General features: G+C 40.1%; 2 protein-coding genes across 4 annotated transcripts; one reads left to right on the forward strand and one right to left on the reverse strand.

Moving 5' to 3' along the window:
• Positions 1–246: 246 nt before the first annotated feature.
• ttc9c (tetratricopeptide repeat domain 9C) lies at positions 247–4973 on the reverse strand. 3 transcript variants are annotated; one of them, XM_083890685.1, is made up of 4 exons: positions 4766–4973; positions 1452–1812; positions 1027–1209; positions 247–667 (listed from the first exon to the last, which is right to left on the reverse strand). In XM_083890685.1, the coding sequence occupies exons 2-4, from the start codon at positions 1807–1809 to the stop codon at positions 540–542; spliced, it is 669 nt and encodes a 222-aa protein (XP_083746811.1). In that variant the 5' UTR covers positions 1810–1812; positions 4766–4973; the 3' UTR covers positions 247–539. The 3 variants fall into 3 exon arrangements, with proteins under 3 accessions (XP_083746811.1, XP_083746810.1, XP_083746812.1); XM_083890684.1 differs by lacking the exon at positions 4766–4973 and adding an exon at positions 2683–2788; XM_083890686.1 differs by lacking the exons at positions 247–667; positions 4766–4973 and adding exons at positions 831–939; positions 2683–2788.
• On the forward strand, positions 3820–11425 carry dpf2l (D4, zinc and double PHD fingers family 2, like). Its single transcript, XM_083890683.1, has 11 exons — positions 3820–3853; positions 5987–6147; positions 6502–6609; positions 6889–7082; positions 7201–7293; positions 7633–7717; positions 8083–8217; positions 8822–8953; positions 9350–9462; positions 9842–9923; positions 10688–11425. Exons 1-11 carry the CDS (start codon positions 3822–3824, stop codon positions 10771–10773), a joined length of 1221 nt encoding a protein of 406 aa, XP_083746809.1. The 5' UTR covers positions 3820–3821; the 3' UTR covers positions 10774–11425.
• Positions 11426–13926: the final 2501 nt, after the last annotated feature.

The raw sequence follows: 13926 nt of genomic DNA on the forward strand, positions 1-13926 counted from the left end.
ACTCTTTACCTGGTTTTTGTGCTCAGGATTTTCCAATAAATACCGAATGACTAAAAGTACTCACGAGTTATTCGAGACAAAATGTGGCTTCCTCATGGCTGAAGAATAATAAAAGATAACTCAAACCTGACATCGACCTACATTACCATATGCTGTATGTTTGTTCAAAAAGACACCCACACTGCTTGGAAATGATTTATAAAAAAATATTTTACTTGAAAATTCAGGAAATCAATACTCCACACCACAGACAACCGCAATCACAGAAGCATTATCAGGAATCTGAGTAGTGTGTGAGTCCTGTGTCCATGTTGCTAGGAAACTAACATTTGTACTGTCTCTATTTTCAGCAGCAGCATCTTTACCTCCCCTCTGACTGTTGCAGTATCCTTTTATAACATGCAAACCACACGCTGCCAAGTTCAGCTCATAAATGCATAGGAGACACCGTAACATTCATGACGTGCTGAGTGTATGTGATCAGTTGAAAGCAGTCTTTCTCGGGCTGAGGCTTCAGTGTGGCGCAGTGAGCTGGCAGGCTAATCTCCATTGGTTTGGTTAACCTGGTCTCTGGAGGAAAACATTCCCCGATACAAGGCCTTCTCTTTTTGGATCTCCGACTGCAGTTTCTCCTCGGCCCTTTGCAGGTGCTTCCTCACATTAGCATCTGTCAGAAAATGTGTAAAGGCAGTTTTCAGACATGTAGGAGGGGGCACTTGGTCAGGTGAACAGAAAATTAATGCAATAAATTAGTAGAACAGCTGTATATAGAGCAAACAGACAAACAGTTGATATTAAAAATCAGTTTATATATTTATTTTCTAATCATTTCCATTCCCATACTTTAGCATAGCACCAAGCTGTGACGTTACCAAGAGCCGAGTGTCTTTATTATGTGACATTATATACATACACTCTATGCAAAAGTACCCCATACTCCTGTTAATAGAACAAATGGAATCAATAGAGAATAAGGACACATTTGCGACATATCCTTGTAAATTGGCTTGTTGGCTCTTCTCTTACCATTCGGTTGTGCTTTGCAAGCCTGGGCGAGGTACTGTTTGGCAGTCTGTGCGTCTCCCATCTCCAAACAGGCGACTCCTGCCCTGTACAGTGCTTTGACATTGCCTGGTCGCAAATGCAGCACCCGCAAGCTGTACTCCTGCACGCGTGCATAGTCAACTCTCTCTTTCTGCAACAGACAGGCTGGAAGAGAGAGATATGTACATACAGGTAAATGTATAAATATTGTACTTGGCTGCCATTTTTATATTTTAAAGCAATCAGAAAAAAGCAATTGGCTAAAGTGGAGAGGGATTTGTTGGTACTGTATAAAATACTAGTGATAGGAAATTGCTTTTACACTAATAATAGTTTTTCAGGAGTGTGTCTAAAACATGTTTGATATAGTGATTTTTCAACAATACAAGTAGTGGTGTTTTATCTACCAGCTAAGTTGTTGTAGCAGTCCACTTGTGTGCTCCTCAGTGAAGCCTCCTGTTCTGCTGTGAGAGCCGGCATCGCGTTCCCAAACTGTTTCAATGATGTCATAACTTCGGAGTCGAGGCTTCGGAGGATCAGGAGAGCGCGGTGGTAACGGCCGATGGCTGAGCGAATGTTCTTCTCCCTATAGAAAACATTTCCTTCCATTTTCATTTTGACAGCGTCCTCCAGCAAAGGCCAAGCTGAATTTGATGTCTGTGGGTGCCTTGAGATGCCAGGTGGTTCCCCTCCGGCTGCTAAAGCCACCGCCGCATCTGAACTCTCCTCCACGGCTACAGTGTTCATTTCTGCAGTGGAGCTCATTAGCTGTTAAAATTAGAAATAAGTGTGAATCAATGTGTTCTGAGGCCATTTAAGAGCCTCCTCTATATACATTCATTTTCAACAGCTTTATCCTCCACATACTGTCAATTTAGAGTGTCCGTTATGCTCTAAATGTTTTTAGAATGACCTCCAGTTACTTTGGGAGTGGACTGTAATAAATGATGAGAGTGAAGAATGAGACTATGTCTAGATGTGTGATAAATAAACAATTTTTCCAACTTCAGACTGTGGAGGGTAGCATTGCACCTCTTGGTGTATGCTCTGCCATAGAAGAAGAGGGAGCTCTTGAACATTTCATGCTGCACTTGCCTGTCATGTTATGCTGATATTCAGGGCTAAAACCAAAGTGCTTTTCCATAAAATGGAAAATGGTGGAAGATACCTGTCCGTGTTTCCTTGACCTCAAAAATATTATCATAATATGGTTTGCCCACAAAAAAGAGATTCAGATCACTTTAAATAAAGCGAAGAAAGCTGAAAAAGAGTCACATCTAAGAGGCTGTAATCTCACAAATCTGTGATCTCATTGAAATGGAGTCGATAGCATTGATAGACAAAAATGGATGCATCACATTTTAACACTCTCTTTTACTCTTCAAAACACAAACAGTACAACGAGGTACACTGCAGCACATTAAAAAGGTTGGCTTAATTATTTTTAAAAGAATTAGACACAATTCTAGTGACATTGCAGCATTGTATCTTATGTGTAAAGTTTCGTTTGTAGCTACAGCTAACTGAGCTAAGTGTCACCTGCTCACTCACTCACACGAACAACGTGCAGTTTACCTCACACTGTCGATGTTTAAACGCTTAGTTTGGTACATGAACATGTGAGATGTGAAGTATTACCTTAAAAAGGTGCCACGGAAGCTCATCAAACAGGAACTATTCTTCACTTTCCTCTGTTAAACCACCATTCTACTGTTGTTGATGTGCTTCCTGCTTTCTTCTTCTTCTTCTCCGTGTTTGGCAGGCTTGCCGCAACAACGGCGTATTGCTGCCCTCTACTGTCTGTTCCTCTAATCACGTTAATATTTTATGTTCAGTCCTGTTTTTATATTCCTACTTTTTTTTAGCACACCTATAATGTACGTGGAATGAAAACATTTATTTTAAAAAATACCTATTTATTCCTTCATTCATTCATTCATTCATTCATCACACAAATTCGTCTCATTATGACTTATATTACGATTGATGCACAAGACAGTTTGAAATGGTTTTAGCAGCCAGAGCAGTCAGATTTGAATATTAAACGTCATAATAATGCAACACTATTTTGAAATTAGGATTTGGCATCTCATACTTATCAGATATTAGTATATCATAATGATGATATGTCATTATTATGAGATAGAACATCGTTATTGACTTAGCATCTCATTATTATTGACTTAGCATCTCATTATTATGACTTAGTATCTCATCATTATGGCTTAGTTTCCCATAATTATGAGATGAGATACTCTAATTATTACGACTTAGTGTCTCATTATTATGACTTAGTATAAGATAAGATAAGATAGTTCATTATTTGTCTCGCAGTGGGGAAATTTACAGTGTTACAGCAGCAAGACAGCAAAGATAAGGATAATAAATAATAAACATGCATTAACAAGAGAAGTACAATATAAAGAGATATCAACACTAAGACTATATAAAAAAGTTAAATAGAGTAGAATGTATATTGTACATAATAGACAATAAATTAGATATTATAGACATTATAGACAGTATGCTGCATCTATCTATATTGCATGTATCTATTTTTTAATGAGATGGCATCTCATTATGACTTAGTATCTCATAATTATGGCCTGGGTATGCTTTCTTTTTTTTTCATGTGGCGGAAACGGCCTTCCATAAAAGAATAAAAAAAAGTCTATGCAGTAACTGTGCATTTTGTATTGTCACCGCTGGGGGCAGTAACGGTCAATGACGTTTTGGCGCATGCGCTGTGGCGTTTCACACAACCGCAATCAGCAATCATGGCGGCGGCCGTCGACAGTGTTGTGAAAGTGTAAGTTTACCTACATTTATTCCAAGAGTAAAACGACCAAACTCTCAGCGGCGTAGTTACAGTCGATTTACCGTTGTGTTACTGCGACATGTTGAACACAGTAAACGTCGTCTCCTTAACCGGGAACGTAATAACTGTCCCAAGAGAATAACGTTGTCCACCGAGCTAAGGTTAGCCTGTTAGCTGCGGGACAATGTTAATGAAGCGAACTCGTTGTGGAGCTGTGTTTTATCTGCTGTCCATCTCTAATTAAACTCTCCGTCGTGTTTTTAAGAGGCTCATACGCACCATATGTTCTATCTGTTGCTGGTCAGATGAAAGAGACAGTTAATTTCCTCCCCACTCACACACACGCACACACACATTGAGCTTGGCGGGTGCTTTGTTGTGACGAAATGCTCGCTAACAATCAACCTTTTGTTCCGACCACGTCCCTCCGTCTGTGCTCATCCGTGTGAGCGTCCCGATATTAAACGAAGTGACTGATCAGCGTGTGAGCAGTTTACTGATGAGACAACCTGCCGCGAGACTGCAGACAATATTATGTCATGTATTTGTGAGGAAGGCCTACCGTTGTAATTCAAGATCATCCAAGTCACTAGTCATTGTGAAAGCACGTTTAATGCGCACAGTAACACAGTGTGCTTTGCAAAGAAATGTAAAAAAAACAACTAAGATGATTGTAGAACTTTCTAGCAGTTGCCCAGCGCGTACAGTGTGAAATCAAAGGAATATTGTCATCAAAGCAGTCGTCATCTTAAAGTTCAATTTTACTTCTATCTCAATTTCAAATTCACTTCAGGAAGGTAATGCCTGATTGAAAGGATCAAAGCTAGTAGTGTTGAGTGATGAAACGCCCACAGCCAGCGACGTCGCGTGTGGTGTGGTGTTGTGGTGGCGATACTTTCTCACCTTGAGATGTCGAGTTCTCGGCCCACGACGACACGTCTCAGCAGCGTCAGCAACTAGCTGCTGGTCCTTTTCAGCGGCTCAGCGTTGACTTTAGTGGCCTCTCAAATGGCTGTTGGTCTTTTTTACCAGCAGTCCACACGGCTCCACCTTACTCTCGGCTACAGTATTTCTTGCGTCCCTTAACAGCCCCGTTAGCTCTTGCCCTCGGCTCCTCCGTTGTAGTGGCAACTTTTGCCCTTTAACGGCCCCGTTGGCTCTCAGCTTTGGCTCGCTCGTTGTGGTGACGTCTTTGGGGGTCCCGGCGCTGTTCTCCAATGACGGGTGCTCTCTGCTCGGCACCGTGTTCTTCGACAGCGGTTTACAACTGTCCAGTTTTTTACCAATTTATGTATCTATTTTGTCATCAAAGCTTTGATGACCAAATTCCTTTGATTTCACACTGTACGCGCTGGGCAACTGCTAGAAAGTTCTACAATGATGATGCAACATCATTGTAGAACATGCCTTTTAATAAGTTATTATTTTGAACCAGTCTGGCCATTGTCTGACCTCTGGAATCAACAAAGCATTGTTACGTAGAGAACAGCCTCACGCCATCAGCAGTTTTAAAGTCACTTAAATCACCTTTCATCCCCATTCTGATGTCAGTTGGAACTTCAGCAGCTCGCCTTGACTATGTCTACTTGTCTTTAACAAGCACTTGAACAAGTGTACATAAAGAAGTGGCCAGTGAGTGGATTATACACTAGGATTTATCTTTATACATTACATACATGCATACATTATGTGTGCATACATCTATGAAAGCCATGCATCAAATTCTGTCTTTGTTGACTATGAAGTTAAAAGGTGTTGTTTAACTTTGACACAGGAGCACTTGGGTTACTGCATAGGCTAAATATCTCAGTAGATCCGCGCGTGTGACGTCCCCTCTTAGGAATTTTTTCATTTGTTTTGCCTAAGTGACTGTGGCAAATATGAGATGCAAACTGAAAAGCACACGCCTGCATGTGAACAGGAGGCGTGCACCTGCAAGGTAACCTGTGGAAACCAGAAGGCACATAACACCAGCCACTCCTGTTTTCCTCACAAACCAATAGTTACCAATAAGTGTTACATAGAGTGGAATACTGCAAGTGTTCTAAAACTACTTAAACTGTTACATTTGACATGTTTATGAAGGTCTGTGTTTGCTAAAACTGCTTGTGTTACACCTTTCAGACTGGGAGAGCAGTATTACAGAGATGCCATGGAGCAGTGTCATAGTTACAACGCTCGTCTCTGTGCTGAGCGCAGCATCCTCATGCCTTTCCTGGACTCTCAGACTGGTGTAGCTCAGTCCAACTGTTACATCTGGATGGAGAAGAGGCACCGGAGTGCAGGTATATAATCAATCCAGACTAGCAAGTGAATATAATTTTCAACTTTTCATGTATGATATACTTTGCAAAAATGACACATAAAACACATAATTTACTACTGAAGCTGCTTTATTAACCTTTATCAGCAAGGGCGTTTGTTATCATGTAAATTGACCTCTACTGCCACCCACTGACTTAATTTTATACTGCACGTTATATAAAGTTTGTTTTTAAGACTACCATAACAGCATTTGTTGCCAAATTATCCAGTAACAGCTGATTTGATGCATTCGCAAGTTTCATTTTCAATTTTGCAGCGCCCTAATTACTTCACATGTTGTTGTTTTCTGTTTGTGATGTTATGCTTGACTATAGGTGTAGCTCCAGGGCAGCTCTACACCTACCCAGCCCGCCGCTGGAGGAAGAAACGGCGTTCTCATCCCCCCGAGGACCCTCGTTTGGCTTTCCCACCGATCAAAACAGGTATTTGTTTCTGATGAAACCGCTTTTGCTGTCATGCTGGTGTAACACCCCAGTTTGTGTGCACGTGCGTAGCTGTCTGACAAAAAGGTTTTCAAAGAAAGAGAAAGGATGGACTGTAAAAGTGCTTGTGCATGCACTGTATCTATTTAGCACTGTTCTGGCAAAAAAAAAGAAAAGATACCCAACCCTATTTATTGCTTTATTTAGATCAGTTTTGTTTTTTCTTTGTCTTCCTGTGATGTCTTTGCCATGCCTTACTGTTTTTGGTGTTTGCCGCAGATTTGGATCTGGGTCTGAAGCGTGATGCGTTGGGGCCTGTTGATGGCAGCAGTCTGGAGGCCTTGCTGAAAGGGGAGCCTCTCGACAGGAGGAGCGGCGTGGCGGACAACCGCGGCCCAGAGGATGACACAGCCGCTGTGGAGCCTCCTGCTACGTCCGCGGCCACTCACACATCATCTGGACGCATCCGCAAGGTCAGACCTCAAAGCTGGCTGGATTTAAATGAAACCACACTGAAGCACATTGTATATGAATGGGTTTAGGTGGTTGTAAGTTTGTTGGCTTTCCTTTCACAATAACTGCTTTTTGTAGCGAGTCCTGGATCACGATGACTACTTGGATGACTTGGACGATGAAGACTTTGAGGATGAGACTCCCAAGAGACGGGGCAAGAGCAAGTCCAAGGTGTGTGATTCACAAATGTTCTCGCCGCTAACAATTCAGCATCTTTTTATTCCACCATTTATTGTTTTTACAGGAAAATGTGAAATTTTTCAACATTTAATGGACTCAGGTTTTGATTAGTCACTTTTTTTTGTATTTAATCTGTTACTTTTGAAAGACATTTAATGGCTTCACCTTCTGCTCTACAATTGCTCTATTATGAAGAGCCCGTACTGGTGTGTTATTCATCAATTAACTGAAAGAGTTAAGTGCAGCTAATGAAAATAAGTAGTTGAATCAAAAATTGATTGTTTCATTTGTTGAGTAATGTCTGTGCCAACTGTTGCATGTGTTCTGCAGGGGCGCAGTGATAAGAATGGCAAGAAGAAAACGGAAGCTGCTGCCGCAGCGCTAGAGGAGAGAGACAAACCTTATGCCTGTGACAGTGAGTAGGAGCTTCCTTTTTTAAAACCCTGTCATGCACATCGCCTTGAAAGGCTTTTACCTTCTGTCATGCATGGTGTGACCTATTAAAGACGTATTCCAGAACTAATTTTAAACAACATAGGAATTGGAAAAGTTGCCAGAGTTGCATTTTGTGTTTGTGTGTGTGCTCTGTAACTTCCTGGAGGACTTACATCAGCTCTGAGTTTGAAATATGTGTGAAAATTAGTTTTGGAAATAAATAACAAAAAGGTGATTTTGAGATGATGATTTTTGTGGTTCCATCGTGGGCCTTTTTTTTGGACAGTAGTAGTAATCGCTTAACACTGTTGTATGACCGTGTGTGTGTGTGTGTGTGTGTGTCAGTCTGTGGAAAGCGCTACAAGAACCGTCCCGGCCTGAGCTACCACTATACGCACTCTCACCTGGCGGAGGAGGAGGGCGAGGACCACGAGGAGATCGAGGCACCACCCACTCCTCGCCAGCCTGAGGAACAGAAGAGTGAGTCCCTCTCTAGTGCTGAGAGAGAGAGAGAGAGAGAGAGAGAAAGAAAGAAAGAGAGGAGGGAGGTTTGATTGCATGTCATGCAGCATGTGTGCGTCTGTTCAAGGAAAGTCTCTCTCTCATTTTTTTGATTTTCCTCTCACTCTTTTCATTTTTTTGATTTTCCTACTGTTTTTGAATACCAAATTGAGGATTACACTCAATATTCTTCAATGCATTGTTGGGATTCTGGTATTTTTTTTCCTGCATATCATCCATCTCTTTTTTTGTCCCCGAACATATCCATCAACTCGCTGTTTTCTTTTGTGCATTTGACACAGTGTTAGCAAACACATTCAACCTTCAAAATGTGACTTGTCATTCATTAGTTTGGGTCCTGATTTATTGCATCATCAGCCAGTTACTGGGTTAGTGGGTGTTGTTGTTATAAATAGGTTTGTACTCAAACATTTGAAGTCTTTTGATTTATAAACTCTATTTACCATACAATCAGGTACCAACTTTCCAGCTTTACTTGTGTGAAAGAAGACCAATATCGTTCAGAATGGTTTTGTGTGATAGTCCTTGAGTGCACTGAATCTTTCCTCACTCTCCCACTCAGCTACTAAGAAGGGTCCCAATGGGCTGGCACTGCCCAACGATTACTGTGACTTCTGTCTGGGAGATTCCACCTTAAACCAGAAGACTGGCCAGTCAGAGGAGCTGGTGTCGTGCTCAGACTGTGGACGCTCAGGTACGACCTCGTCACATCTCTTACCACTATTAAATCAACTGTTTTCTAAGCCTCACCCTCAATGTTTACCATTCCAATTCATAATCCATGGACTCTGGCAGAAGCCAGTGAAATTCACTGGTTTATCAGCCAAATAAACTGATAATATTAGGTGGTTTAATACTCTGCAATTTGCTGACTATTTAATTGTTTCTGAAGCTTCGTTCTTGTTCCTATTTATGCTCAATTTACATACTTTAATTACAAAAAGTTGGCTCTTGGCTTATAAAATTCCTCAAATCCAGAGCAGATGCACACTTTTTAATCCAGTGCTCACACTTCACGTCACTTGACAGCTTATTGGTGCCTATTTATAGATGTGCCTGATGTTTATCACCTTCCCTCTCCTTCGTACAGGCCACCCGACATGTCTGCAGTTCACGCCTGTGATGATGGCGGCGGTGAAGACCTATCGCTGGCAGTGCATTGAGTGCAAATGCTGCAACGTCTGTGGCACCTCAGAGAACGACGTGAGCCATTTATATTTATGATCCAAACATGTCCTTATTTTATGATATGATAATAATCACTGAAGTTGAGTTATTTGTTGTTTTACACATATTTCACAAGTCGGTTTACAAATATGATTAAAGCAGAACTTTGCAAGCCCGATAGTCTTTTCACCTTTTTCTTTTTAACACCATAAATATCCATCCATTTATCTATTCATTGTCTACCACTTTATTCTCACTGTTGGAAAAAACTCACTGCTGTTGTTCATCACTCATGTGGCCCCTCGCTCATTCAGTTTTAATGATTTCTTTATCATATGGAGTAAAGAAACCAGAAAATGTTCACGTTTAAGAAGCTGAGATGAAAATGAAAATTTGTGATCTCTTGTTTTCACAGGACCAGCTGCTGTTCTGTGATGACTGTGACAGAGGCTACCATATGTACTGTTTATCCCCACCCATGACTGAACCCCCTGAGGGTAAGTTCACAGTGTTTTTATCCCGTTCAGTGTTTCTTTGTGCTGCATGTAAAGTTTTCATCATCACAAAACTCCCCAGGTCTGATTCCTCCACTCGTGTGTTTGGAGAGCTCTCAGGAATCTACACAGGACAGAGTAACTTTTAAATGCGTTATTCAGATGCTGATAATTGTCCTAACAACAACCACAAAGATAATACAAGATAATCTTTGGATGTGTACAGAATAAAATGCCTTTTAAGTCTTTCGTCTTCTTTAGTCAGATGTTCACGTTACCTAGACTTTCACTGGATGATTACTTCCTTTTATTAAAAAAAAAGCGCAATAAAATGTTGAAAATGACTTTTACAAGGTGCCAGAGTCCAGAACCAAAACAAGTAAAGAGATGTCGTGGTAGAAATAAACACTTCACACTGTAGAGCTACAATTTGAGTATGTTGAGTATCTCACTTCCAAATTGTCAGATATTTAACAGATTCATGCATCTCTCAGTTGTGTAAAATATAATACAATGGAAAATGTTTCCTAATTTTAAAGCTATCAAACACAATTCAGGACAAACCCCAGGTGAAGAAGAAGTATGAATTACAGTTAGGCCGTCCAGTTATTCTTCCTGAATATGAGTTGACAGTTTGCTGTGATGTTTTGCAGACAAAAAACCCTGCTCATGTTTCTCTGAAATGAATCGCTGTGACGCTTAATGATGTATTTTCCTCCACCTCCGCTTCCACATTTCGCCCTCACTCTTCTTTGTGTGTTTTACAGGGAGCTGGAGCTGCCACCTCTGTCTGGCTCTGCTGAAGGACAAAGCCTCCATATACCAGCAGAACCAGAGCTCCACCCCCGAGTGATGTCACATCAGCCAGTGGGGACCCCCCCTCCCTCAGCAAATAGCCCACCCCCCCAGTAGAAGACGTCAGACCCCATCTCAGTTGGGATGTCGGCGCTCGGTCCAGATGCAGCTGATAGTCAGATTACAGATGAGTTTCAGAAGCATTCATATCTACAGCGTTCAGAGGGGGGAGGGGCCTCAGAAACCAAAACAGACCTCAGATCAGTCAAGATGGGGATCAAACCGTCACTTACCACTCTGCCTACAAAGTCCCTGCAGCTAGCCCTCAAAACACAGATGTACATATCAGACTAGTACAACACACACACACACACACACAGAGAGAGGATACAGAGAGCATGAAGTAACCATAGTAACTGCTGTCTCCATGGGAACTCCGAGGAGCAAACGGATTAGCATCACACGCTAATTATCTTGTTCATGACGCAGTGTGTGCTGTCAAGATGACACCATTTTTTTTTTTCTTCTTCTGCCAAATTATCTATTTTTACTCCCTGAATGTGGGGGAAAAAAGTAAACTTCACAACATGTATTGTCAAAGAATATAATTAATACTATTATTATTATCATCATTGTTGTTGTTATTATTATTATTATTGTTCTCGTTCTCGTGGACTTGAGTCACTGATTATCTTTTTGAGAGGTTTTCCCTGAGTGGAGCTGGTCAGTACCAAGGTTCATCATCATCATCATCATCATCATCATCATCATCATATAATAACACACACATCAGTGATCCACAGAGCTTAGAATCACTAAAACCCTTCTAGTTTTATTTTGAAAGACTTCATCTTTTGACTTCTTAGGCTGTTAGCACAAAATCCTGGCTAATGATGTTGTCATTATTCTACAGTTGTGATTACCACAGGTTTTGTCATTGGATATATCGGGTAGTTTCAGAAAAATCATTATACAGCTGCGCATGTACTGTAGGGATCGACACGTTCATGTAATTTTGAATAACTCCTCCATCAGACGTTGCTTTAAATTGTCTTTATTTAAATGTCCACCGTGTAAGAATTAGAGATGTCTAATGGTGTGACTTGACACGGTTATTTTGCTTTTCCATTAGCGATAGTACCTGGTACTTTTTCTTTTTTAGTACCTGCTCTGGCGAGGTTACAATTGAACTGAGGCGATACTATGCGTGGCATCGTCAGAGTGCCGTCACAGGAAGAGTCGTGAGCAAGACGTCCGACACGAGAATCAAAACGAACAATGCCGAACTATAGATCGGTTAAAAAGACTTAACAATCCTGAAAATGTGCGTTAATCTCCAACATTTAGCACGGAAATGTCTAAAATCTCACCGTTTAACTGTGGAGTCTGGTGAATTTAGCGACAGCAGTGCTGAAAGTACTGAACTAATCTTCTAATTTAACGGATTCTAATGATTCAGTACATGCTTTACAAGTCACTAGTTTTTAAACGGCAGTTTCATGGTACTATAGTAACAGAATACCATGTAGAGGTGATGTGAGGCGGTACTGTATAATGGAAAATGAGACGAACCCCTTTCCGAGTGTCTAGTGAACTACGGTGGCCTTCACATACCAGAAAGAATGTCCTTTGTTTGCAGAGTAAGCTTCTAAGCTTTCAAAACACAGGCCATCACTGGTTTATTTGTATATTTCTGCCAATAAACCTTCCTGTTACACGCTGGACCTTAACGCAACAGAATCAGATTATATTGTCAAGACTACAAACATAGTAACAGGAAATTTGAAACATTTCTCCAAGATTGTTATTGTGGTAGCTTCTTTTTTTTATTTTCCAAAACGGTTAGTCCGTAACGTTGTCACGGCCACATCACATCATCGACTGTAGCTGTTTGTATCATCGCTCACACTGAGGTAGACTTGCATGCAGACTGCATCTGTACGAATGCACGCTCACACACGCGCACACTCGCGTCACAAAATGTTTTTTGTCTTATTTGTCTTTTTTTTTTTTTTACATTTTATATTACCTGATAATCCATTGGTATTGGGAGTATTTTCTAGTACAGTTTTGTAAAGTCTATATATCGTATAGCAACACTTCAAGTATATAGCTCCTGATGCATTTTATGTACTGTATTGACTTTTTCTATTTTTGTTATGACTGTGACATGTTTGGATTCATTTGATTATTCTGATATGTCAGACCTCCATTATAAGTATTTGTAAAATGATGTACTTTGTTGTACTGTTTTTATTTTTTACATTCATTTGGTATCCAAGCCAATTTAGCCTGACTGAAATAATAAAAAAATAATTAAGTCACTTTAAATTTAAATGTCCACATTCATTTTTATTGATGTGCTTTTTATTTGTCCCATTGTGACTTAAGATATTCGGTTTCTTTCAAAAACATTCAACCACTAAAACTAATCTTTCTGTTCAGTAATGCAAGTAAATATAATAATTTGCCATCCCAATCAATAAATAATAATAATGTGCTTTACTATTCTTAGTTTTTTTGTAAAACAGTAATTTTGAAAATAATGGACAACAAATAAATATATTTTAGCATTAAATATATAATTTAGGTTAAAGAGTCTCTACATTCTGGTTAGAGCTGAAACAATTACTCGATTAATTAATTACTAAATTAATCGTCAACTACTGATAATCAGTTTGAAGATTTCTTCGTTATTAAAACAAGATTTCTGATTGTTTTAGCTTCTTCAGTGTGAATATTTTCTTAATTTATTTGCTCCACATAACAAAGAAATCATTAAAAGTGAATCAAGAAAACAAGACATTTGAGAACATCGTCATTTCCAGGTTTGATTGTTTTGATTCTAAACCCATGAGGCTCAATCTGACAGTTGAACAGCAGTGATTGGTGCTGGAGCTGTCCATGGTGCTGAACCTGACCCTTCATAACATTGGTCTCGACCACATTTCTGGTTCAAGCTCTGTTCTTGCCTTTAGAGTAAGTAGTCCAGACTCATAATATTGAACAGAAATATTACAAGTTGTGTTTCCTTTGTCTACAAAGTTGTTGTTGTCACTTAGTGCCTTTCTGGAAGTATCATAACCTGAACCATTTTGACAGATATGAATGTTATTAATATTAATTAGTTCCCTTCTGATTGTAGAGAACTGCTGTTCATTACATATTTTCTCTTTTCATTCTCTGTAATCTAGGTGATCCCAGTAGATCA

This window comes from Microchirus variegatus (assembly GCF_963457635.1).
Source record: "Microchirus variegatus genome assembly, chromosome: 6".
Lineage (NCBI taxonomy): Eukaryota > Metazoa > Chordata > Actinopteri > Pleuronectiformes > Soleidae > Microchirus > Microchirus variegatus.